The sequence below is a fragment of the Mixophyes fleayi genome, chromosome 3, assembly GCF_038048845.1.
Source record: "Mixophyes fleayi isolate aMixFle1 chromosome 3, aMixFle1.hap1, whole genome shotgun sequence".
NCBI lineage: Eukaryota > Metazoa > Chordata > Amphibia > Anura > Limnodynastidae > Mixophyes > Mixophyes fleayi.
The window spans coordinates 178,527,042-178,553,760 of NC_134404.1; the positions used below are offsets into that span (position 1 = coordinate 178,527,042).

The 26,719-nt window shown below is 39.1% G+C and overlaps 1 protein-coding gene across 2 annotated transcripts; it reads right to left on the bottom strand.

The window, feature by feature from the left end:
- Positions 1 to 1,396: 1,396 nt before the first annotated feature.
- On the bottom strand, positions 1,397 to 21,766 carry CCNC (cyclin C). Of its 2 annotated transcripts, none has more exons than XM_075202833.1 (12): positions 21,591 to 21,766; positions 18,137 to 18,243; positions 15,291 to 15,375; positions 14,580 to 14,649; positions 14,179 to 14,230; positions 12,462 to 12,517; positions 11,809 to 11,844; positions 9,898 to 9,989; positions 8,459 to 8,526; positions 7,282 to 7,361; positions 5,654 to 5,772; positions 1,397 to 1,955 (listed from the first exon to the last, which is right to left on the bottom strand). In XM_075202833.1, the coding sequence occupies exons 1-12, from the start codon at positions 21,620 to 21,622 to the stop codon at positions 1,901 to 1,903; spliced, it is 852 nt and encodes a 283-aa protein (XP_075058934.1). In that variant the 5' UTR covers positions 21,623 to 21,766; the 3' UTR covers positions 1,397 to 1,900. The 2 variants fall into 2 exon arrangements, with proteins under 2 accessions (XP_075058934.1, XP_075058935.1); XM_075202834.1 differs by lacking the exon at positions 21,591 to 21,766 and adding an exon at positions 19,332 to 19,460.
- Positions 21,767 to 26,719: the final 4,953 nt, after the last annotated feature.

The window sequence follows — 26,719 nt, forward strand, 5'->3', positions numbered from 1 at the left end:
GGTAAGAAGACAGAAATAATAGAAAGAACGCCAAGTATGGTAAGTAAAGCAATGGAGGGGAAATAGTAAAAGGAAACATCAATAGAGGGGCAAAAGAATGAATGAGGGGGCAGAGTGAGTATGAAGAGGGCACAGAGTGTCTAGATGAAGGGGCACACTGAAAAATTTTGTATATATTTTATTTGATCTTATTCCTCTGAACATTAGCTGTAAATTATTCTTTGACAGAAATATAATTGAAAAACAGATAAAAATACTTTCCCCTTGGATTTATGTGTATTTTTGCAAACAACTTACTAAGTATTTCTATACTACTTATAAAAACAGGACTGCTCAGTAATTATCTTGGAGGGTTGACTTGAAAAAATTATGGAGACTCTGAGGGGACCGTGAACTGAAAGTTTGGGAGCCACTGTGCTAGCACTTTCACATCTTGTTCCATCTGTGGAATGGAGATCTACACATGCTCATTGGAAAATGGTTTCGCTTGACATAATAAAACATAGAACTGTTGTTGAAAACCACTTGTGTTTAATTACTGCAAATAAACACCTGTGCATGACAAATTTGTGCTCACAAGATAGAAAAAAAAAGTTTACTTTTAAAAGCTTTATTATGAAGTGGTTTTTTTTTTCATGTTTTTTTTTTTTTGCCAGAATCAATGTGTCGATAGACAGCAATTGTCTTGATATAACCAGGCCTCTCAGTACTTCTTTTCAAAGTGGTACGTGACGGACGGGAGAGAGGAAACAACCAGCACTGCACAACATTATCAGTCACATCCCAAAAGCCCAATTTTAAAAGGTCAACTAAATAAACAAAATGTTGCCTTACATTAAGAAGCAACTCCTAACAATCACAGATTTATATATCCAAACCTGCCCCATACTTTACAGAACTACAGCTATTTTACATTTCATACATAGCTGCATGCAAGTTATGAAGTTATCGGCTATTTCAGTAAGAGGTATGGCAGTGTTCTCCAATTATTAGTATTACTGGACAAAATGTTCCCTGTAACAATAACACCTGTATCTCGGATATCTTCAGTTTTGAAATTATCCTCAATCTGCAAGAAATATTTGTGAATGTTATTGGTAGCTTATTAATATAATTCAACTTGTATTATACATTTGGTAGTCTACTTAAATATTAGACACTACAATTAAAGTGAAATACATGTGGAAAAGTTCCCATACCATAAAGGAGCTTCTTGTTTGGAACAGTGAGCTAGATATTGTACTTTTCTGTTTTCGGCTCTGAGTGTCTCCATACAATGTCCTTCATTCAGTGTGTAGTGTGGATGGAAATACAGGTCTTCATCACACACACAAATTTATTCCTAAAACGCAGCTCTAATATGTTCCAGAAAAATCCCTGATTCGGTATTAACAGCTTATAATGGAAATACATTTATCACTGCGAAACACTTCCAATCACATCCAAGTGAAAAAGGCCTGCTTGCAATAATGCCAATTGTACAATGATCATGTTTGTAAAAACTGCAGGCCAGGTAAAGACTTCCTGACATCAAGAAAGACCAACAACAAAAAAGACCACCATGCTGCAAAATAATTTAATCCTATTACATTAAGAGGCTTGTGTTAAGGTTGGTCAAGATCTGCAGACTGATTTTCACAATCGGACTCCTGTAGAACTCAAAAATGTGCAATTGTTTGACAGCAGTAATCAAGGCTCATGAACAGTGCGCTCATATTCACAAGACCTCTGTCAAAATTGGTCCAGCACGTTTGTGTCTCGATATGGAAGGCTTTTTTAAAAAAAAAAAGAAAAAAAAAAAAAAGTCTTGCGTGGCCCACTACTTCAGTAAATGTTGTGGATGAGCACTATGGCAAAATAATAATCCAGTTTGGTCCAGTACTGGATAATATGGAGATTTTCAGGATTGGCTGTAACTGGAGCTTTGGCTTCCATTTGGTCCCTGTTCACCTTCACTGCAAATGAAAAGGAGAAGGTAAAAAACACAAAAAGTTACATTTTGATTTTAACTGAACAGTGGACACAGTCAATTTCCATTATCTAACCAAAGCTAAAATTGGTACAGTAATGTATCGTGACGTATGACCAGTTAGTAAATGTTTGATGGCTGGAAGAGATTTTCAAATAGATATTGAAAATAGTATAGCCAGGAAGCAGGGTTTAGTAGAAGTGATTGGCGTTAGAACAAAATAAGGAAGCGCCTAGAATTAAAATGGCAGAAAGGATATTAAATGTATAGCAACAAATGATCTTCCAAATAAAAAAGGTGACGTTGAATTAGTAATGTCAGAGGAGAGTTGTGAGATAGTAGACATAATGGAATCATTGCTGGATGAGAGATCAGGGTACTACATGTTTAGGAAGCCCAGAAATGGGAGAGGGGCTACTATGTGGGAGGATCTCTGTGAGAAAAATGAAAACATAGAGTCCTTATAAGTAAATATATATGGAGGACAAAAAAAAAAAGTTGTCAGAAAGTAAAAAAGAGTAACGAAAGTCAATTATTAATGCAAATGGAAAATTTAGAAAGCCTAATGGAATTCTTATTATGGGTTGTTGTTTTTTTTTTTTAAAGCACCCAGACATAAATTGTAATACAGAATCTAGTAGTTCTGATAGAGGAAGTAGATTCTTAATGATTTCTTCAGGAAAAATTCTCAAGTGACACTTGAGAATTTTTCCTGAAGAAGCCTGAATTTACTAGGTGAAACGCATTGGAAAGAAATTACATAACTATAATTTGGACACAGACCACGAAGGACAGAAGGATTTCTTGTCCAGAAACTGATTGCAAAATTTGTGCAACGGAACTGTGACTATTGGCATCCAGTACGAGCCGACAGTATCAGCTGGCTCACAGCCTACAATACAGTGTCTTCACTGCGCATGCGCAGCTTCCGATGTAATCCGAGTCGATCCGAGACTCCAGGACACCGGCATTTGGCACCCTATGCTAAGAAAGGGGAGGTAGTAGGAATAGCCCAGGAGGGAAGCAACACGGGACACTGATCGGCAAAAATGAGTAAGTTCTAATTCATAATATCTATTTGGACAAAATAATGGACCAATATAAGATGGATATTCTGGATGTATTTGGACTATTGTTTTATATATATCAATTTTAGTTTTTATCTGAATACTCTATTAAGTTGACCCGGACTCAACTTTTCAGGACAAACGAATAGGAGGTCATATGAACATCTGAGACAATATAGAGTATAGTTCAGGAATCGGTGGCAAGGGCTCTTTTTGGGGAGCTTACCTTGGACGTCTGCGCTTGATAGGAGTGTCTTAGGGGTTGGTGCTGCGTTACGGTATCTTCGGGTGTTCCAATTCCCGAACTTTTTGTTTGTCTCGTTGTCTGTGCCATGGCGCAACCTGGGGTGGAGAAAGAGAGGGGGGATGGGGTAGGAGAGAACACAGATACAGATATGGTACCAACAATATACGTTAATGCTTTTGGGTAAGCAGTGGTTTATAGCTCGATTAGCTGATTTGGGTCTATAGCTCTTTTTCCCTGTTTACAGCTCTAATGCGGTGTATATTGTGGTGGTGGTGGTGGTGGTGGTAGTGGTACCTTCTGTATGTGGGATGTTTTTATAGCTCTGGTGATGGTGGTGGGCAGGTGTGTCTATAGCTCTTACCTGCTGCAGTGTTTACAGCTCAAATAGGAGGGCAGTGGTGGTGGGGACTGCCTCCAGTGGTGATGTTGTATGGAGAATGTGGGTGCTGATGTTAATAGCTGTTTATAGCTCGTATATGTTTTATATAGCTCTCTGTGTAGAATGTGCTTAGGCTATGTGTCCTTTGGGCAGTTTTAAGTGTGTATATTGGATGTGAGGGTGGTTTGTCGGTGTGTACTTTTGCTTTGATAGATCTTATAAGAGCAGTTGGGTATGATGATTGTCAGCCGTCCTGGCTGATCTGTGGGTAGACGCTGTAGTCGGAGATACTTGTAGCGTGTACCGAGCGGTGTGTAGCTGTGGCCGAGCGAGTTTTCCTATTTGAGCTGTAAACACTGCAGCAGGTAAGGGCTATAGACACACCTGCCCACCACCATCACCAGAGCTATAAACACATCCCACATACAGAAGGTACCACTACCACCATAATATACACCGCATTAGAGCTGTAAACAGGGCAAAAGAGCTATAGACCCAAATCAGCTAATCGAGCTATAAACCACTGCTTACCCAAAAGCATTAACGTATATTGTTGGTACCATATCTGTATCTGTGTTCTCTCCTACCCCATCCCACCTCTCTTTCTCCACCTCAGGCACAGACAACAAGACAATATAGAGTATAGTGATTGATCAACAGAAATATATGTTCTGGCCAGAACTACTGTTTAATATACTGTAAATAAATGTGATTTTATTTAAAATATTGGAACTGTTGTGCATTAAATGTGACGTGTGGAGCGCCAAGGGGCAAAATACAAATAAATTAGTAAATAACTGCCTTCAGGACAGAAAACAGGTTGTTGTAAATGGAACATATTCAGGATGGTTTAGGAAAGATCAGTACTGTGTCATTTTATTTATTTTTTTAAGTCAAATATTGTTATTAACTTTTTAGAATACAAACACACAAAATAACATTTATCTCTAATCTACTACTACAACTAAAAGAAAAAAAAAAAAAATACAGATCAACTCCAGGAATTGAGATATGTAACTATACAGGAAATCAGTAACAAATGTTACAGAAATTCAAATATAATAATCAATACAGATCAGAATCTGGTATGGAGGCCTCACAAAGGAAAAGCTATAAATACATAGACATGTGAACCAGGCACGAATTCCAAATAGTTAATCAAAGTAGTCTGATGGGCAATGTTCTTTTTAATAATGGCCTTGTAGAAAGTAATATGTGCATAATTACAGAGATAAACTATGTAGGAAAATAAACACAGAAGAGGATACTACCATGTGGAAAAAGTATTTAAACAAAATGTAACGTAGAGCAGTGCAACAGCAGATGAAGTTTAGATATACAAATGCAAGATTATCCACCTAGGTCATGGTAGCAGTTTGGTTACCTACACGTTAAAAAGGATACAATTGGGGGGGTCTGATTTAGGAGTACTAGTAAACAGCAAGCTGAATAAAAATATAAATGTAGAGGGTATAGACGCATGTGGTACAAACACGCTTTTATCACAGTATAAGTCACTTGTCAAACCACATCTTGGTCTTACATTTTGAGCACCCGTCTACAATTAGGACATGGTAGAACGAGAGGGTTCAGAGATGGGCATGCCAACATTGAAAAAAAGCACCTCAGACGGTGACCTAACTGTACAGGATGTCGGAAATATTTATATATTCTAAAGACTTATTAATTTCATTTTGGTATTTAGGACTGTGCAGGTGACAACGGCACATCCATTCTGCAGAGCAGTGATTATAGCATTCCCTGCCAAGAGATGTGGTGATGATTGCTATTTACAGGGTCTGACACCAAGCGGTTTCACTTGGAGTCAGGCATGCAGCAATTACTTCCCTGGTGCAATATAGTAAAAAAAATGTTGTAAAGACTGTAGAAAGCAAAGTGCATTGGACTTCCTGGCATATCCTATTATTTATTGTGCCATCCTATTACCAGGTTTTAAAGACCCTATACAATCACAAGTGTCTTTCCTTTACCTGTTCGGTGGTGGCTTTGGCTTTGGCATTTTACCAAGAATAGCAGCCATTTCCTTCCGCTCATCAAAATTCTTCCACTGTTCATAAAGTTTCAGGATAACTCTAATAATTTCTAATATCTGGTAATAGAAGCAGATGACAAAATATAAGGTAAGACGAGCAATTGAGAGCTTTCCTTAGCTCTCAATTGCTCAGGCACAGAATAATTTAAAATAAACAATAAGCTGCGATAGACAATGCTAATTAATCATTGAGAGGGGCAGGACCTATCAACTTAGGCCGAGTACACACCAACCCAATGATTGCACGAAAAACTTCCAATCAGCTGACATCTGACCATTTGATCAGATACCGTGTGTGAGTCTGTATAGTGACAATGATCTAAAGGCGTCTCAAAGTGGCAATCATCATCGCATTTGGTTGGTCGTACTGTTTAATATTTTCTAACCAACCACCGACCAATCATGTAGTGTATATGCACTCACGCTCACGATCTCCATAGAGTTTACAGAATTGTGCTCTTTTCAGCCAATGCTAGTGATGAATGTCCCGGAGAATAAATGTAGAGTGCTAAAGAAGGAATAATTAATTTGTTCGTTCCACATAATGTTTCCTTTCAGAGTCACAGAAACCAACAAAATTCGTTAGGACATGTGGATAGCTATAACAATGCAGTTTTAATCAGAGTGACAACAATGAATGAATACATATTGTGCTGTCATTCTCTGAAGACTCGAGAATCAGATGAAGAGCACAGATCTGAAGATGAATTGTGTCAGTGTGTATGCATGAATCGTCAGACTGATCGGACTTTCAGTCATAGGTACAATTGTTTGATAACACGTCGGTCGGAAAATTCTTCAGTGTGTACCTAGCCTACATGTATTTCAGCAGACTATATTTCAGCAATTCAATTGAGCGATAAACAGCCGTTCAGGCCAATATCGCATTAGTGTGTATACTTGAACGACGAACGAGTCATTTGAAATTACCCACAGTCTTTTTTTCATTTGATTGTTCAGCAGAACTATAAATCTCATTCCAACTGCCTTTCGATTCTGCAGTGTGTATGCACTCATGCCTGTCTGCCCAGAGAGAGTTAACAACCAATCACTGTGCCGGTGTTAAATGTAGAGTGCACTGTAAATGACATAATTCGTCCGTTCATTCTGAGACTGAATATTTTGTTTCAAAGTCACAGATGCTAACGAAATTTATAATGACATTGAGGAAAAGTTAAGTTTTTTTTTCAGGTGAACTCAGCTTTAATCAGTGTGACAGGAATGACAGACTACACTGCTCTTGGACCAGATGAAGAGCACAGATCTGAAGGTAAACCGTGTATAGTGTGTACACATGAATCGGCAGACTGATTGGAATGTCCGTCATTTGTAACATTGTTAGGGATAACAAATTGGTCTAAAGTTTTTGTAGTGTGTACCCAGCCTTAGCTCAGGCTTTAGGAATCTTGGTTTCTGGCAAATACAACACATTTAAATAATATGAAGGACATTTTTAATCAGAACTAAATGCAATAGTCATGGTCTTGCTATGATGAATTAATCTACAATACATTAAAAAGATAGAAATGTTAAATAGCATCAAAATATTGAAATAACAAATAACACCTTTTCCATGTCTACAGAAAGTTCTGCAAACCATTGTCGTGCATCCTTCTGTTGAACAACACAAGCCACGTGCAGGCAGGCTGAAAGAAAATATACATGTAAATATGTACCATGCATGTGATATTACAAACAACCCTTCCATTCCGTATTTGGGAATAACTAAATTGTAAATTTCAAGCGGGAACCTTAATAACCAGCCAGCACCTAACATGACACCACTCTCTCCCTGAGCTTACGATTCTTCTACCTTATGCTCACACTATTGATCTCAGGATACCAGGCTTGTTTTCCTATTGGATGACTCTTGAAAGAACATGACCAATGTTGTTTCTCTCTTATGTTCCCCACTAGCTTGGCTCTACTGATTTGGGCTATTGATTTGAGAACAGAATACATAGTAAACAAACGGAGGAATGTTCAAATAAGACTTGTGAAGGGGTTGGGCTTTGGTTAACTAACTAATCCTTGAGTGGAAAATGGTCTATTTCCTCCCCCTGATCACTGCAAGCTCCCAACAAAGAACATCATTCATACCAACTGCTGAGGCCATACAAACAGGGAATAAACATTTTAAATACATGAAGTGTAATGGAAACAAAACTGCAGTACCCACACGATAATTAAAACCTCTGTGGGACAACAGCCCTGTAATACTGTCTGGATGAAAGGAGACATTTGATGGGCTTAACATTTATTTGCAATGGCCAAACCCCTATCATTCACAACAACAGAAAATAATAAATGAATACAATGCTCAGATTAGAGTTTAGGGACAAAATCCGTGGGTTTGCATTAATATTATTGTAGCGTTCAAACACATACACACCCCTACAGTCATTAACCCTTATTTGGCAGCTAGTGAATTACCCGCTCTATTAGGGTGATGCAACCAGAAATGTTCAAACATATACCCGGTACATTAAGAGAAGATTTCAGTAGAAATGCAATTAGAATGAGATTAAAAGAAAAATGTATTTATTGTGTACATGAATTAGAAACACATTCCATACACACTCTTAAAATAATACTAACAATTCATACATATAATATATTCATTCATGTAGATATTATATTGTTCCTTTTTGTAAATCCTTTATTAAAAATACTATTGTAGCAGAAATCATTGGTATTTTCCGATAATATACATTACCACTGAATTGGTGATCTTTCCACTTACCAAGAGCAATCATGAAAGGAGGGTAGAGCAGACAAAGATCTGTGCGATATGTGTCATTTACTATCCTCCTGTAGCAATACAAAGAATACTAGTATCAGTCACATGGATCCAAAGCACCAAACAACCACGGGTAGTCGAAAACATCAAAGACAATGTACTGGCACTAGGATGAATTTTTCATTTTGTTTTGCAAGTTCTGTGCAAATTTGATAAATCATGAGTGGACGGTGCCCATACATCTGGTGATTTTGACAATAAGGTCATTTTAGACCAGATTTGTTGAAAAGTGTTCTATGAATGAACCTAAAAAGAATGTCCATCCCAATAAACATCTGATCAGGATCAAACAACGAATAGGGCGGATGGTAAACACTGTCAAACAGTAACCACCATCCGACAGTGAATGTGGTCATTGTCTGACTGGACACATGGGTCTAATAATTTGATCCCTTCAACATGAACTAAAGAATTAACTTTTACTCTAAAACTAGCCTTATAGTCTCCCTACCTCTGGGTATATGGAGAGCGCACAAGAACTCAGAAGCACCTGCCAGGCTGGAGAAAGTTTTACAAAAACCCTAACCTTGCGGCTCTAGTAGACTTCAGATTTTTCCTCATCTTTTTATGTGGCCATCACTAATTTTAGTGGACTCATCCTTCAGGAACACTTGACAGTGTGTTTAGTCTTCCATATCAGTATTATTTGAGAACACAGTTGGCATTTGCTTGCTGATGGCTTCAGTACACAAGAATGCTGCTCTTCTTTGGGAATAGGCTGCTGATGGATTTCTTTAAAGGTCTTGTCAATTCTAAGTTCAGAAAAATAGAATTGTGTCTCTCCAAATGTTATGTAAATTAGAGTCTGCTATCATTATCTTCTCTCACACAATTGTTTCCCTTCTGAAGATACTTTGATCATTTTTATATGCAGAACTCAATATATTTTAGTAGTTTTCTATCCTTGATTTCGGATAGGGGTTTATTTTAAGAATTTGTTTCCCTTAAAAACATATTCTGGTTTGAAATTATAGGCAGAAACACACTAAAGATGAAGAATGGCAATGGTGCAAACAAAATTGCTTCCCACACAAAGCACACGCAGACTATACATATATATTTGGACATTTTAAGACACAAACCCACAGGCCACCTCGAATGTAGTAAAAGCTAAAAATAGCATTGTAATGATCGCACTGTCAGTACTCACTTTAAATGTTGGGTTGAGCCAAATCCAGCCTGCTGTATCTAGCGTCCATCCATGATTTGAAGCTAGTACCAACAGTGCCATCGTAAAATAGTGCAGATCAATGGACAATGAGTGGACATATAAATGGTTGGTTATGAGTATGTAGCCTTACGAAGTGTTCATTAATACATTAGCAACATATATTTTAGCTATAGTTTTTCATTAATGTTGCACAAGTGATAGCATACTTTACCATGCTAATGGAAGCAGCATGTCTTCTTGACCCATATCTTGTACATACTGTAGCAAGGGTCTATAGGGATGATAAACTATCAAACAACAATCCTGCAAAGAAATAGGGAAGAAAAAAAGCACATACATGAAAATCAGAAGACTCAATTAATTAAAAAATAAATGTATTAGTAGAAAAGTCTGTTTAACCAGTGATCATAGTATAACCAACAGCTTAGACTAAATTACTTCTAGAGCTCATGGAGGTGTTCTATCGAACGCTGTGAAAAGTATCTTGCCATAATGAACTATTGATATAAAAATTACCATATACAACACAAACAAGCAGCAGTACCTACCAAATACATCTACGTCTATTAACATTCTTCATTACATGTAACCTGATTTGGGTTAATAGCTCCAATATACTCAACACCAAGGATATATTAAATAGCTATAACTGTGGGATGGGGCATCATATGGAGGTGCGTCCAGCTATTGTAACAAAGTAGAACAGCAACAGAGATGAAGTAGCCCCAGGCACTGGTTAGAGTCACTTCTTTGCACCCCCTGTATTGTTGGAGAATAGGCAAAATAATCACTGCATCCTCTGCCATGTGTTGTGAAGGGTCTGAGGGATATAAGCACTGGTCTCAATATAAATATCAAGATTGCATGGTTTGGGCACTTGTGAGCGCCCATCTTCTGGTGGGGGTAAAGGAATGTCAGAACTGGACTCTCTCTGATAGTGGGACAATTACTAGTTAAATATGGATTATGGAATCTGCTTAACCTCCTCTGGTTAAAGTGGAGGGATCATGCTAACAAAAGTGCAACCCCACTAGTGTAATAAGGCCAACACTTGTATTTACCATGATTATGCTTTGGGGAGGAGAGGGAGAAGTGTATCAACAACAAGGAGTCATGTCACTAATCCAACTTTAACTATACTCAGAGTACACTGGAAGAGGTTAAGAATAGTTCCTAGCTATAGGCTAATGCAGAGCACTCAGCACGGAGTGTGCAGAAAAGATTCTGGCTAATGGCCAATTTGCAGTCTTACCCACTTACTGCCAGGTTTGATTTAGTGGCAAAATTCCAACTAACAGGCTGTAATCTTTAACATCTACTTTTTTTTGCTGATCTTGCACAAAAAGAAAACACACACATAATAAAAAGTTGTCATAAAAGTGCATTTAGGTTGGCGTTTCCTGTTTTTCCCACAGCAAAAGACTATTTTCCCATGCCCTCTGATACATTCAATAGAGTATCTCCCAGTTTCTCTTTTACAGAAAATGTACAAAGGTGACACAGGTAATAAAGACAGTCCTGTTACCTCCTCACAGAAAATTAAATTAAGGAACTAAGCTAAACTGATCAATAATTTGCCAGAAAAAAAAAGTAAGTGAATTAGCAACAGCTTGGAATATGAAGTGATGGTTTTTCCTATATCCACCATGCACATATTTTCAATGGGTCAGCAAATCCGCAAAAGTTGGCACATCCCTTTTACAAGGGTGAAATACGTTTGGTGCACAAATAGGAACATTTGCATACACTAAAAGGTGGCATGAGTCCACACTGTTTGCAATGCATAACAGTCTCTCGCATAGCTGTTTGTCTTTATAACAAAATAGTGGACATCTGCTGATACCATTTACAATATAAAGAAAAAAAATACAAAGTGTGTATTGCCCAAAAGAGTTACTTTAAAGTGACATTGAAATAAATAACATTACATATTATACAGTTCACTAAAAACAATTGTACTCCCCCATTTCAGGTATTCTTTCATATTATTATTATTATTATTATTATTATTATTAATAATAATATTAAACATAATTATATTACTGGGTCATTTCAAACTTAATATACAGCCAAAATAACAATAAAAATTAAACCTCTCCAGAACAGAATCTGTATCCCTTACCATTAATTCTAATAGATAAAATTCACATTCCAGTATCTAAAAAGCAAAAAAGAGAGAAAAAGTAGCAGATTATAAACACTTTTCAGGACCACAGAATAAGGCTGGGTACACACTACAGTGTTCTCAGCCGATTAGAACACAATAAATGACCATACGGCCAGATATCACATGAATGATTATTGTATGAAGGATTATTGTTCCAAAGTACATTGTATTGTTTCATTTGATTTTTAAACCAGACTAAAAATATATAGTTTAACGATGGAACAATGTCGTTCCAATTCTGCAGTGTGTAGGCACTCATGACCAGCAGTGTCCATAGATCTCTATGGAGTGTGCAGAGTCACAATCATTTCAGCAGATGGTTATGACAGATGAAGAGCACAAATCTGAAGAAAAAACGTTTTTAGTGTGTACACACATATGGTGATCGCAACTTTTTTTTTTTTCAAATCATTGGTAAAATCACTAAGGATATCGGATCGGGAGAAATTTTGTATAGTGTGTAACTATTTGTAGAGGCCATCAAACAGAGTATAAACATGAGCCGGACTTACACTTTGAAATGTAAAAGCAACCAGGCAATACAATAGATTTACAGTACATTATCTCATTTAGAAGACACAGTAACAATGTTGGCTCTATCTACTCACATGGTTCATCCTATAAGGAAACTCTTTTGGAAATGCATAAGAAAACCTAGTTTTTACTGTAAAGAAAGAAAACATTATATTAGAAATATCCATTGGACCAACCATAACATGCAATGTCACCCAAGAATACTTCTGGAACTTTAGGACAGCTGGATTATAATACTCTGGTTAATGACAGGCGACACTCGTTCACAGATGAAATACATCAGCATATTTCCCACATCTCTTCCAGGAGTAAGCACAAGTCTGTCTTTCCTGCGATCTCCCAAGCAGAGAAAGCAAAAGGGGAATGTGTGGGCATTGCGACACAGATTTATTTAAAGTAAAGGCAAATTGGCAAAAGTAATATAAAACATTCAAAAGCCACAGCCCACAATATGCATCTCTCTTGGAGAGATTTCATAGGACTCAGGAAATCTCATGCTCGCAGCGCCTCTGTTGGATCACCAAACACCTGAGCAGCCCCAATGGGCAGGTGCTGCTGCTATACCTTATCTGCAAAAGAAAACCTAATCCAACTGACACCGAAGTCAAGCAAGAGGAAAACAAAGAATAGGAGTTAAGACTTTATAGAAAAATCACCACTATAATAATGCCCAGAACATATTGCAGTGAACAAGTGCCCCATTAATAGAAAGTAGATATTGGGAACTTGATGTTATATTAGCACAACTTGTGTTGGAGGCCATACTATACTATTTGTTTGCCTTAGGGAACGATATATATGTTGATTAACAAATAGCAAGTAAAGACCTTGTATTACTGACCCAAAAAATACACATGAAACAATGAGCCTTTATACTTAATTAAAATCCAAAATGCTCTCTTTCACTCCCCTGCAGCATGTTGCCATGATAGGAGAAAGGAACTTCTCCAACAGGGCGACTGCTGCATTTCTGTAAAGCAAATCTACCAAGCAAACTGAGGACCACATTTAGAGTTGTAAGAAGCTTCATCTAAAGAGTGCAAATCTGCACCTGTAAAAAAACATGTTGCAATGCAAAGAGTGGAAATACATTTGTGTGTATGGACAACACTGGCTGTTTTTTGCATATAGCAATACTGAGCAGCTTTTTTTTTTTTAACAATGTGATTTAGAGGTGGGAGGGTGGCGCATCTTAGCTTTACTCTAAAATCTGCCCGCGCTATTTAAACACCCTCTGCAACTCAACATGGTTTTGCAAAGGTGCAAAACGGCACCTTTTAACTCTAAATGAGGCCCTTAATCTCACAAGTGAGAATGACCAAAGTCTCATCTCACAAGACTATGAGGAGTACTGACCCATAGATTGAATAGAATAGCCAGCACATGACAACAGTTCACATTCATCAGTACTTGCGCCCACAGTCTCACATCTGCACCTTTCCTATCAACTTTGTATGTAATTTGTCATACTGACTGCCCAGCACTGTGGAGTATTGTGGTTGCCTTATATATAAACAATGATTATTATGATAGCTTGTACACCGTGCTGGGTAGTAGAATTAGGGTGCTGGAGGAGAGAGAGTCGAGAGACATGGACATGTATTTGTGTAAATGTAATCAATAGTATTGGTAGCTTTTTTTTTTTTTACAGTAAGTCTACCTCATTCACATTACTCTGTATGTAATTATGCAAATTATTGCACCTGGGCCTCCTCCTTTCCTTTTTAATTTAAAAAGTGACAGATTCTCTTTAAATTTCCTCAATTACAATATTCAACAATAATTACTCACATACAGAAGTAGCAGCAGAGATTAACCTTGTATTTGATACAACACCAAACTCCTGAAACAGAAAAAGAAGAATCATCCCAGACATATTGAATGAGGGTTCATTCACAAAAGCAATTATTTTCTCTCCATTTCCATACAAGGCACACCCAGATGGGAACTAAATGATAAATATAGTTAAAATAAAAAAATATAAAAAAGGAAATTATGTTCCATAGGCTAATGTGTGTCTTTACTTATTGGGCAATTTTGCTTTTGTTATGTTTTTTACATGGTGTATAAATTTCTGTGCCCGATATGGTTTTTGCACATCTGAACAAAACACACACATTAGCATTACCGATTCCTACTGAACTACATTAACCCTACATATGTAATGGTTATTTTAAGCATTCTTGCCTTACCTCTACTTTGGATGCCAAAAATACACAAGTTGGTGCCATTAAAACAGGATCTATACTTTTTAAAGAATATCTAAAAAGAAATAGAAAAAGTTAATAAAATTCAAACAAGGAATTCCTGTCAACAGACTCTTAATCCAAAATACAGTAGAATGTCATTTTGCCAGGGGAGATGTATATAAAAACAAAACCAGACTGGAAATGAAAAACATCAGATTTATACGTGTCAATTATTACCACTATCCCATTTGTGAGTGATGCTGCCCCCAACTCAATGCAATTTTTCTTTTTGCGTTATATATGCAGTATTCACTCTACGCTTCCTGGCATAGGTTATATGCTGCTTTTTCACTGGCTGACTATCTAGAAATAAATACTATGTAATGTTCACATATCCTGCACCCTGACTGCAGAATTGTGATCTGCTTTGAAATAGCCTTCCATTTTTTTTTATATACATTTCTAATTATACTGCCTGATAGGTATAGAGATGAAACATAGAATTTTATTTTCAAACTTCCCTGGAAATAAATAAGATGTGTGTTTGTGTTTTATTTGGGTCATAAGTTTGGGTGTGCAGGGACCGAGATCTCTATGGGAGATGCAGGTTAGACATAGGATTAGTCAGTTAAAAAGCAAATAAATACGCTGTAGTTAATGAAGACTGAGCAATATAAAAACACAAAAAAGCAATACATAAAAATGAGAACTTACCGAGCATAGAACCTTTTAAAGTAAACAGTGGCAGTTGCTATGACTTGCTGTCTTAATTTAAGGTGTTCCCCTAAAGCCTGGATGACTGCAAAAGAAAAACAGCACCATAAGAACTAGTGAAGTGATTTGTTAGCTCTGAAAATTGTTCTTAAAGCTATCTTGGCATAATAGGGAAAGGCCAAAAGTCGGATGGCATGATAATCATTTATATAACGAAGGTATTACTTCCCAATTTGAGAAGATTTTCTTCACTGTCTATTGAAACCTAATAAAAGTAAATATTTAATGTATGTGCATAGTTAATAACCAGAGCGTAGAGTAATATTTTTTTATCAACTAAAGTCGAAGTGAAACAAACAGAAAAGCGAAAGACACATTTTTTTATTTTTTTTTTAACTCTTTATTTAAAGAGGAAACAAAAGGAAAGACACAATCAACACGTTTGACATTAAGATATTAATATTCAAGATGTCTCCTCTATGTTTTATACTTTATATCATGGGGAATGGAGGGGAGGGGGAAAGAGGAAGGAGGGATGGGAGGTAGAAAGGCACAAGTACTGTTAACAATATTGTTGATAAGTAAATAAGCAAACTTGGAACATTGCTGGGAAAAGCTAAGCCACACGGCTACATTGGCTACCAAAAAGAAAACTAGCATACAAACATTACTCACCAGTAGCGCGTCATATCCAGCCCAGGGGGCGAAAGACACATTTTAATTTTATGATACATATACATTCTCGCCTACATCATATCTTTTCAATCCATAAAATTTAATTTTGCTAATATCTCCTGTATACAACAGTTTGTCCGTTTGGTTTTTTATCGGCAACCCCTATGTCTGCAATTTTACATTGACCAAAAGCCCCTAAGGTCCGTTCATTCAGGTTTATAAATGCTTAATAGATATCGCACAAAGTGGTATATTTACTAAACTGCAGGTTTGAAAAAGTAGAGATGTCGCCTATAGCAACCATTCAGATTCTAGCTGTAATATGTACTAAAATGATAACTAGAATTTGATTGCAGATGTTGTCTAAAGCAACCACTTTTTAAACCCTCAACTTGATAGCTTTACCCCAAATTATAAGTCCCACTTAGCACCTTGACCAACAGGTGCAACATCCCTAACAGTTGTTTTGAAATCTGTCTAAAAGAAATAAAATATCCAAAATAAAAAACACACAAAGCTTTTAGTATTTCACACAGCACGAGCGTCCATTTCAATTAAACTTTGCTTTGTATGCCAGGGCCGCTTTTAGTCCCTGTTTGGTCTTATATTTTATAGCTCTATCCATGTGATAGGTGGTTATTTTTAATCAATTCCGGACATACTCTAAATCAATCACAAGACTACTGTGTTTACTGTACTAGAGCTGACAATGGGAATCCAAAAGCAGCCGATGAGAATGAAAAACCTGCAGATAGGCCATATATAACGCTATATGAATGAAAGTCTCCTAGAGTTCACGTCTACATGGACTGCCCGACCAATCATGCAGGTGGGAAATTATTTCACACATTTTCCATGTTTGCTTAGCCAGTTCAACCATATTGGGAGTCAATGAGACTTGTCACAATTTAACAGCAGTTGGCACTAGCGAATTGTGGCAGTTTTTATTCATCAGTTTTTTTCTCCCCTTGGGCAGGTGACCTGCACAGGAAGTGCAGGACTTTCAATTAGGAACAGAAAACTAGAATATTGTACTTGGAGTTGGCTCTCATTATAGCAGAGGTAATTAGACTGCTGGTTTCCCCATTATAGTTATAATAGGCTAGCACTGAGGCTGCTTAAGGGATCTGTAGGCAAGTCATGTTTTTTTTTATTTATTGTTCTTATCGACAGCGCTGGCTATGTCTCAATAGAAGACAACCAGTGCTTATATATCAGGTCCTCATTGATGCAAGACTTTTGTCAAGAAAAAAAAAGAAAAAAAAAAAAGTACACTCCACAGCATGTTCACTCCATGAATTCTATAACCAGCCCCAGATTCAGCCAGTTTTGACAGATTATCCCGGTGTTCCAGGGAACACAGCAGTTTGCAGTAACCCCAGAATAACTTGGCCAGCTCTCACACACTTATTGACACAGAGTTGGTGTCCCTATTAGAGTGCGGGACACAAAAAAAATACAAAGTTAAAAAAAGGACTTGATCCTCCTACTTTCCAGTACATACCTCTTACACACACATTAACTGAACAAAAGTCACATTCCCAAAACCCTTTTATTTGAAAAAATTTTATATTTAAAAAAACAAAAACGCACAGAAACGAGGCAGTATTGTATAGACAGATAGGCAACATGTGACTATCCTGCTATTGTGGAACAATACAATTCTGCCTGCTGGAACTTGTAGTTCCATAACTGCTGCCTGGTTTACATGATACTCTTCTGGTGCCCTCTGTCAATGTTGCTTAATGCAATTTATCATGTTTAGGCAATTGACAGCAAGGTTCCATTCAATGAAAGAATCAGGTTACATTATCTGAGTCAGAGAGAATCCAGCAAGATGGTTGCATTTGGGACAGTACCCACTAAACCTACTCAATGGTTTTCTGTGGATGGGAAAAGAGTGCATTGGTTAAGTGCACAAGAATCACCAGGCTTTATAAAAGGTAAATCTACCGCACATGGGATAGAATGTCTTGGTAGAATGGTATGCAAGAAGGCTCACAAATTTAGAGACTAAACTGTTCTTTCTACTTGCCTTAATAGTTTCATTTTATGTTCTGTGCGGTGCGATTTTTATTTACTCATATGTTGATTTACCTTGTTTGCTTATAGATTCACATTTTATAACAAAACACCATCAAAACCTCCAGATATTAAGTAAAATAGTTTACCATTTGTAAAAAATATCTGTAGCTTCCAATACTCTTCTTCCGTTAAGAATTTCAGGTCTTTTTGCCGCTCCTTTAATAAATCCTGTTTATCCAATATCCATTGTAAACTGAAAGAAAAACAAAACACTGTCATTCAGTGAAACCTTTGTTTCACATGTGTCAAAAAGTAAGATAATTTGCAGGGCATTATAGCAGTACAGATATGAGATCTCTATTCATAAACCGGTTCTTCAGTAGGTTCAGGAAACACGAAAGGAAAAAGGAAATAATTGCTGTTGCTCAGTGATACACAATAGACCTAAAGATCTGTTTTGCAAATATAACCCCTGACCGAACTATAAGCATTTGCGGTTTACATTCCATGGTAGAGTGTATAAAACATGTCTTTCTGCTCAGTGGTCTATTTAAGGGCCATCCACAAAAATTGTCAGAAGAGGAACGGTATGTACTCTCTGCTAGATAGCCTTACTGATAGTAAAGTGGACTAGACCTTTTATGAGAAGGGAAACGTTAAGAGCAGTGTAGCGAAAGGTAGAGGTGAAGTTTAAAATAATTGGCATGGTGCTCAAAAAATATAGGAAAGAAATCGAGTCATCTTCGCTAGAATCCCCTGCTGCCACATTACTCTGGCTATCCAGTATTCCTAAGATTACTCATCCTACTTTAGGTCCCACGTTAGCGAAATGGTCTAAGCTTAGATCTCTCTCCTGTATCTCCTCTCCAATCTCCCCACTAACCCCATTATTTAATAACCCAATGTTTCCTCCGGGGATTACCCAGTTAGCTTTTAAACAGTGGTCTCAGGCAGGGATCCAGCGTGTCGGCCAGTTGGTGAGTGCTACGGGGGTTCTTCCATTCACAGAGATCCAATCCAAATGGAATTTGCCCAATACAGAGATCTGGAGATACTTACAGATTAAACATCTTCTGTCACAGGGCCTTCCAAAACAACACACTAGGAGTTTAACGGTTTTTGAATCTGTGTTCCAGGTCACCCTGCACTTCACATTCCCTCTCAACCATATATAAGCTTTTGGTAGAACATCAATTCGTGTCCCCTCTGAAATTTACCACAGAGTGGGAGAGAGCTTTAGGAGTTGAGTTACAAGAGGCCGACTGGTCCAAAAAATTTTCAGGCATCACACGCATGTTCTCCCAATGTTTCAATTCTAGAAACTCACTATAAGGTAATTACCAGGTGGTACAGATGCCCGGCTCATCTGGCGAGGGTCTTCCGCAGGGTGCCCGACACTTGTTGGAGATGTAATCAGGTTGTCGGTTCTCTTCTGCATATCTGGTGGGACTGGCCCGTGTTGCAAACGTTTTGGTCCTGGGTGGTGAGCATCACGCGGAAGCTGCTAGGTAAAGACATACCTAATACTCCGGTGTTCTGGCTGTTAAATAAAGTTCATATGCCTCTATCATGTTTTAAAAAAATCTCTCTTAAAATTTATTATCTCAGCAGCAAAGGCAGTAATTCCAGTGAAATGGAGATCCACCACGCCTCCGAGTATTCGGGACTGGTCTAATAGATTGGAACAGTATAGGGCCATGGACGAGATGCACCTGTCAACCACAGATTTGTTTGAAATGTATTATGCCATCTGTGGCCCATGGCTAAACCTTCTAGACTCTCCTGAGTCCCCAATCTCAAATTTGACTGATTGAGTTGTTGTGTTCCCACTTTTGCACCCGAGGGTTGGCTTGGTTGGGTGATCCATCTGGGCCTGCACCGTACCAGGCAGACACACAACCTACTAGCCTAACAGAGTTTTAAACTAAATTGAAGTGTTAAGTGAGGATTTTTGCCAGACCCTCTCCCTCAAATGTGTTTTCCCCTTGTCTTTGTTTGTATGTTATTTGTAATATGGTTACTAGCAGGTTTGTGTATAGTATTGCATATCTCTTTTACATGTTTTTGAGTACATTTTTGGACTGGAGCCAGGATTTCATGCTTTCAGTATTAATAGCCTACCATGCAAATTTGTTGATTGTGCATCTATAAACCTGTTTATGTTGTTAAAACCCAATAAAAACTTAATTCATAAAAAAAAAAAAAAATATATATATAGGAAAACACCAAGTACTAAGCATTTCAGACAATATATAACATGGCATATCTATGTCATTCATGTCTCATAATTACAAATAAATGCAGTGTTTGTGTAACTAATTTAGCAGAAATAACTACAGCAAATAGTTTTTGGTTGATTTTTTTCAAATGAATAATTTTTGCAAATAAGACATTTATTGCAATATATTTTTAGAATTGGCAACAAAAGAGAAAACAGGGGTTTCAGGAGGTGAGCTTCTTGTGGGATATCATGAGCAGTCTACTAGTGTGTGATGGCAGGGTATTGTACACAAAACTATGTGCATACAGCTAACTTGTTATATGCATCTCAGGAGTAATGTTTTGATGTCCTGGACTAAAATGATAATATAGTAAACTTTTCACCAGTTTGTATCTGTGTTCACCTCTATTCTGACCAATCAGATATGGAAAATAAAAGCATCATTTTATTTCTTCCTATGCAAAAACAATGGAGGCAAACAATGGTAATTGGGTATTTAACAAGCTATCTCTATATACCCAATAATATTGTAAAGTATACAGCATACCGGAAATTAAACCATAAACCACATTGCTAAATGTGTATATTCTGCAACAGCTGTACTGTGCCATTTGTTGTTCTAAAGCAGTTTAACCCTTCCCATCTATCAGCCATTTTCACTCATGATGAAATCATTGTCCCCTCCATATCACTAGCCACTGGACTACTCGCCTCTGTTAATGACTCAGATAACTGCAGCTGCACTGTCTACGCCACCAGTACCGTATACCACCTGATGCCCCATCTTCTGTCCTGTGGATACTGCCTTTGAGTGGTATGTGTGACAGAAGGGAGCACAAATGCACCAGGATCATGCAATGTGTTCAGGGCCAGCAAAAAGGACTACAAAGGACTTTGAAGGCAGGAATAGAGCCATGGTGACAGCTAGCGACTGAGAGTTGGTGGTGGCTCTTGTCTCTGCTTTGCCCCAAAACAACAACTCAGTGGGATGGAGTTAGCATAAGGAACAGAGGCAAGTAGTCCAGCAGGTGAATCAGGTAGTTTATTAATAGTGAGTGAAGAACGACAGAGAAGAGTTAATCATGAAGTTAGAGCTGTAAACTGCACAATAACATGAATTCAAAACCTACATTGTTAAACTTCAGGATTTCCACTAAAAGTATTTCATAAGACATAATACCCATCCCATGTAACAAGTCACAGACACCATACAAATAACCAAGTAAAATGAAGAATTAAGCTCACAAACAAGTATGCTGGCTACACACTCTTCTCTCTATCCTGTTGCCAACATAAGTCTGTATATGGGGGGGGCTGCCGGCTGCTAGGACTCCTGATGCCACGGATCAGCCAGGAGGCCCTCCCTGTATATAACTTACTAGTGAGAGCTCTGCCAGAAGTTCCCCGCCATGGAAACAAGCCCAGGAACGATGAGACTGAGCGGAACCTGAGTGTGACGTCACACGGAGCCTCTGATCGCCGTATTCTGATGCTAGCAGGAGATTCCGTACAGCAGAAGTACCTGGGCAGAAAGAGAGCCGGCGTGCAACGTGCAAATACATCCGACTGGGAAACAACGCAACCCGGAACTTATTAGCTAAGGCGGCATGTGGTTTATGCTATTTTTAAGATACACGTATTTGGTGCAGTCTTAAGTAGTAGGAGTCTTTACCTGCATATACTCAGATCTGATTTATTTAGTTTTATATTTTGTTGCTTTTGTTAACCAATATTAACAAAAATGTTCAGGATTTATAGGGCTGGAAGACGAGGCTGAAGTTAGCTTCTTATTCGGCCAGCTTCTTATTCGTTTCTAATTCATGCTCCAGCTTCTTGTTCAGAAAAGCTTATTTTTAAAGGATTAAATCAATTTGGATCACTGATTTCACATCGAATTAACACTACAGGGGGTCCCTTATACAAAATGTATTAGTATATCGCCTCACCCAACAAGGTTATGGGCATGAAATCAGGGGGCAAAGTGGGCAAAGTCACCATATTTTATCATTTTGAATAAGAAGCTGCAGATTTGCAAGGGTTAAATGCCGTTGGACCAGCAATTTGACAGTGGGAATCGACACAGGGTGGTCAGTTACATATAAAACATCTGTCTTTTGCCTGGCCCAATGCTGTTTTGGGCATGCAATCGGGTGGCAAAGAGAGCACAGATAACATTTTAAGCATTTTGAATAAGTAGCTGCAGTTTTTCAAGGGTTAAATGCCGTTGGGCCAGCAATTAGACAGTGGGAATCAACACAGGGTGGTCAGTTACATATAAAACATTTGTCTTTTGCCTGGCCCAATGCTGTTTTGGGCATGAAATCAGGTGGCAAAGTGGGCACAGATAGCATTTTGAGCATTTTGAATAAGCTGCAGATTTTCAAGGGTTAAATGGCGTTGGGAAATTGTGTGTACTGCTGGTGCAGAGATGGTCCTGAGGCCCAAAGTGCAGAAAACTAGGGCAAAGGTTGGGTTAGGCAGGCTGAACCCTTTGTGGTGGTGGGTGCTGAGGTTGGAACAGGTGGTGTAGCAGGGGGTGAGAATTGTGGGGAGATCAATATTGTGGGTGTAAAATTTCCGCTCAAGTCTGTAATTCAAGTAGGTGGGGAGCCTACTAAGGTTTCTGAGGATACGGACACCATGTTTGAGGTAGTTTGTAGTTCAGGTGGAAATAATCAAGTGGTTAGGGAGCAGGATAGGAGGGAGGTGGGTGGGATGGAACCAGGGGGGGAGGGGGAGGAAATATATCCAGAAGTGGGGGACCCAGGGGGGACAATTCCTGGGATTGACGGTGTGGTTCGCACAGAAGAGTCTTTGGCCAGAAGTGATGGTATACAGGATACGGGGATAGGGTCAAAGGCCTTATAGGTGTTAGGTAATATAATGCTGAGAGGTAATTAAGGTAATCTTTTATGATGGCTCCCCATCCCATACAGTTTGCCACCATTAATGTGGCATCTGTGCGTTCTGATCGAGCTCGTTATTTGGCCCTTGATTTTTTCAACATGCTTGAGGTTGATTTTTTGATTTTGCAAGAGACTAGGGTTGGGCGCCTCGCGGATCTCTGCAAATGAGAGTGCAGGCGAGGTCCCTCCTATTGGTCTCTTGCGGCCGAGCCGTACGGTGGAGTGGCAGTCCTTTTTACTGACATGGTAACCATTCAGCGGATTATAGAAATAAGCATGGGCAGATGTATGGTTATGGATGTTTCCATAAGGGGGCAGGTCCTGAGGTTCATAAATATTTAAGGTCCACAGACCCAACGGGGCAGGAAATGCCTTTTCAGGGAAATTAAACCTTACCTTTTTACAGGCCAGCAGATTGTCTTCGGGGGTGATTTTAACAACATTGTTAGGCCAGAGGATAGGGAAGGCTCGTGGACATCTCTGGGCTATGATGCAGGTTTATTGGTTAATATGGTAAGTCAGGCTGGGCTGGGAGATGTGCATATTCGTCACTCTCCAGACCTCACGGGGTTCACCTTTTTTAGAGGTAGAAATAGGTCAAGAATAGATAGGTTTTTGTTAAAGGGAGCTCTGTCACATCAACTCCAAAGTTTATGGCGGTAGAGTTCTCGGATCACGTTCTCACCCCTCAGAAAGGCAGAGGCCTGTGGCATCTGAACTCCAGCCTTCTGGATGATGAGGAGGTTAGACAACCCAGAAACACTTTTGGACACAGGTTGGGCTAGGCCAAAGTGGTGGGAGAAATTCAAAGGAAGAACGCGGAGGTTCTTTAGGCAACTGGTAGTTCAGAGGAATTGGATAAAAAAAGAACGTCTGCCATGCCTTGAGACAAAAGCTCAATTTCCTGATTTCTGTGGGTGGAGATAGTGGGGAAATCTCCCGGGTAAAATCCCAGATAAGAGTGCCAGTATGACCGTTATGCCTTTTTGGTTTTGGAAAGGGACTACGGTAAGTACCACTCTCCGGATCCCTACCTTAACTGTAAGAGTTCGGTTGATGCGAAGGAGGTGAGGGAACTGCGCGATGACAGAGGGGTCCTCCGGAAAGACCAAGGAGGTAACTTGTCAGTCATGCACTCCTTCTACTCTGGCTTTTTGTCTGGGAAGGTACTTATCAGTGAGAAGATGGAACGGTTTCTGAGGGGGGTGTCTGGGCTTGGTGGCCATCAGGCTTCTCTTTATCCCTTGGATTCTGAGATAACGGTGGACGAGGTCAGGAGGGCAATTGATAGTTTATCAAATAAGAAATCCCAGGCCCGGATGGTTTAACTTCCGGGTTTTATAAAGCCTTTGTGGACCTCCTGGCCCCGCACCTAGTGCCGTTTTTTAAAGAGAGCTTGGGTAGAGAGTTACTCCCCTCCCTCCATGAGGCAGTCCGCCCTTATTTTGCTGTCCAAGGGGAAAGACCCATCCAGGATTAAGAATTGGCGCCCCATCGCTCTTGCCAATTCTGATAGAAAGATTCTGGCAATGGTCATTTTTAACAGGATTATGGAAGTATCAGGCCTGTCGCTTTCCACTTCTCAGCACTGTACGGTGAAGGGTCGAAGCATCTTTAATGCTGTCCTTGGCGTTCGGGAGGCCGTGGAGCGGTGCAGGGCTGAAAAGTGGGGTAAGTACCTTCTGGCGCTGGATCAATCTAAGGCGTTTGATTGTGTCAATCATGAATATTTGTGGGCACTTCTTGAGAGGTATGGTCTGCCAGTGAGGTTGGTTGATTGGCTACGTACCATTTATAGGCAGGCCGAGAGCTTCCCTCTTGTAAATGGTTGGGTGGGTCCTACTTTTGCGGTGTCATCTGGAGTCAGCCAAGGTTGTCTCTTGAGCCCTCTCCTCTATGTATTTGCGATTGATCCTTTTATCAGGAGGATTTAGAACGGTGCAGTGAAAGGAGTGCAGCTGGCTGTGGATGTTCCCTTGAAGGTAGTAGCCTACGCTGATGATGTCACAATTGTCTTGTCAGACATGGTCGAGGTGCGTGGCATTGAAAATCTAATCTGCGAATATTCTGAGGCTTCGGGCTCAGAGATAAGCCAAGAAAAGAGTCAAGTTCTCTGGTTAGGGGAGGTAGGACAGTAGTTTGTCTATCCGGATGCGCTCCCTCAGGCCAGTCAAGAGGTTAAAATCTTAGGCATTCTATTTGGTTCGGGTGATTATGCCCTGCGAAATTGGGAATTGAAACTGGCAGATGCCGCCTCTAAGGTGGATAACTGGAAGAAGTGGAAGCTGCCCTACAGAGAACGTATTGATTTGATCAAGACTTACTTGATCCCAATTTTTTTGTACGTCAGTTACATATGTTTGTTGTCAGAATCATTAAGGGTCAAGGTCAGTTCCTTGTTCTTTCAGTTGTTATGGGGGAAAAAGTTGAACTTCATCAAGAGGAATGTGACCTACAAACCAAAGGATGAAGGTGGCCTGGGAATGGTAAACCCAATGCTGTTCTTTAGTACTTCTTGAAGCTTCATCTCGGGAGTCTCTTTTTGGAGTCTCCCCCTCGGTGGGTAGCTGGCTTTCGTGTGTGGGTGCACCCCTTTCTCAATGCATGGTTGGAAGGGGGTCCCGAATTTTTTTTCGAGTTAAGCATGGATACCTCCCGGCCTATGTGGTTCAGGGTTTAAAGGTGACAAGGAAATGGCAGATTGAGGTGGATGAGGCAAAAACAGAGAATGGACCACTTCTTGCTTCAGTGTCCTTTTAATATAGAGGTTTACAAGGGAGTGTCCCACGCCTTATGCCTCCCCTGTCTTTCGAGGCTTAGTTACCCTGAGTGGGTGTATGGAGCGCTGAAAAGGTGTGGGGATTTTGATTTAAGCATTCGTTTTTTAGTTAGCGTAGTTGTTAGGTTTCACACATGTAGCGCACGGTGTTTAGTGTCCATTAGGGGCAAAATCCTTCCCTATAGTGAGGTGGTGGATAGTATTCTGCACGAGGTTTCGAAAATAAGGGACATGGAGAGGGGCCGGATGGATGCTGTGAGCTGGGGTACACTTTGGCGGGGGCTGAGACCTCCCTAAGCGGTAACTAACACATGGCAGTCTCTCCATTCTTGGCTATCTATCCTGTTTTATCACTATTAGATTTTGTGGAAACCCTTTTTTCTAGTAAGGTTTACATACATTTAAAGTTTACTTTCAGTACCTGATAGTAAAGGATGTGTGGGTGGTATTATAGATTGGTGGCGGGGTTGTGGTAATGCAGAGTATTGTGCTAAGGGTTGGCATGTTTCTCTCGTAGAAAATTTTTGTTTTGTTTTGTGCTTTTTTGTCTTTTTTATATTTGTGAAGTGGTGTATTAGTTGTTTTGAGATGGGATTGTAGTAGAATTGGGTATGTGAAGTTTTTGTTCATATTGGTCCTTTTTACCCTTTGGATGATGTATATAGTCTATTTTATCTTGGACAAAGTGATACTGGATTTATTTTTGTTGCAATTTTTTAATAAAAACATCAACCCTTGCAAATCTGCAGCTACTTATTCAAAATGCTCAAAATGCTATCTGTGCCCACTTTGCCACCTGATTTCATGCCCAAAACAGCATTGG

Bases quoted from the DNA above. Each gene is read 5' to 3' on its own strand.
- CCNC (XM_075202833.1), bottom strand. From the start codon at position 21,622: ATGGCGGGGAACTTCTGGCAGAGCTCTCACTA. The intron at 18,244-21,590 runs GTAAGTTATATA...TTTTTCTTTCAG, and splicing joins TTCTGGCAGAGCTCTCACTA to TTTACAATGGATATTGGATA. The intron at 11,845-12,461 runs GTGAGTAGATAG...TTTGCTTTTTAG, and splicing joins TTCCTTATAGGATGAACCAT to ATACTGGAATGTGAATTTTA.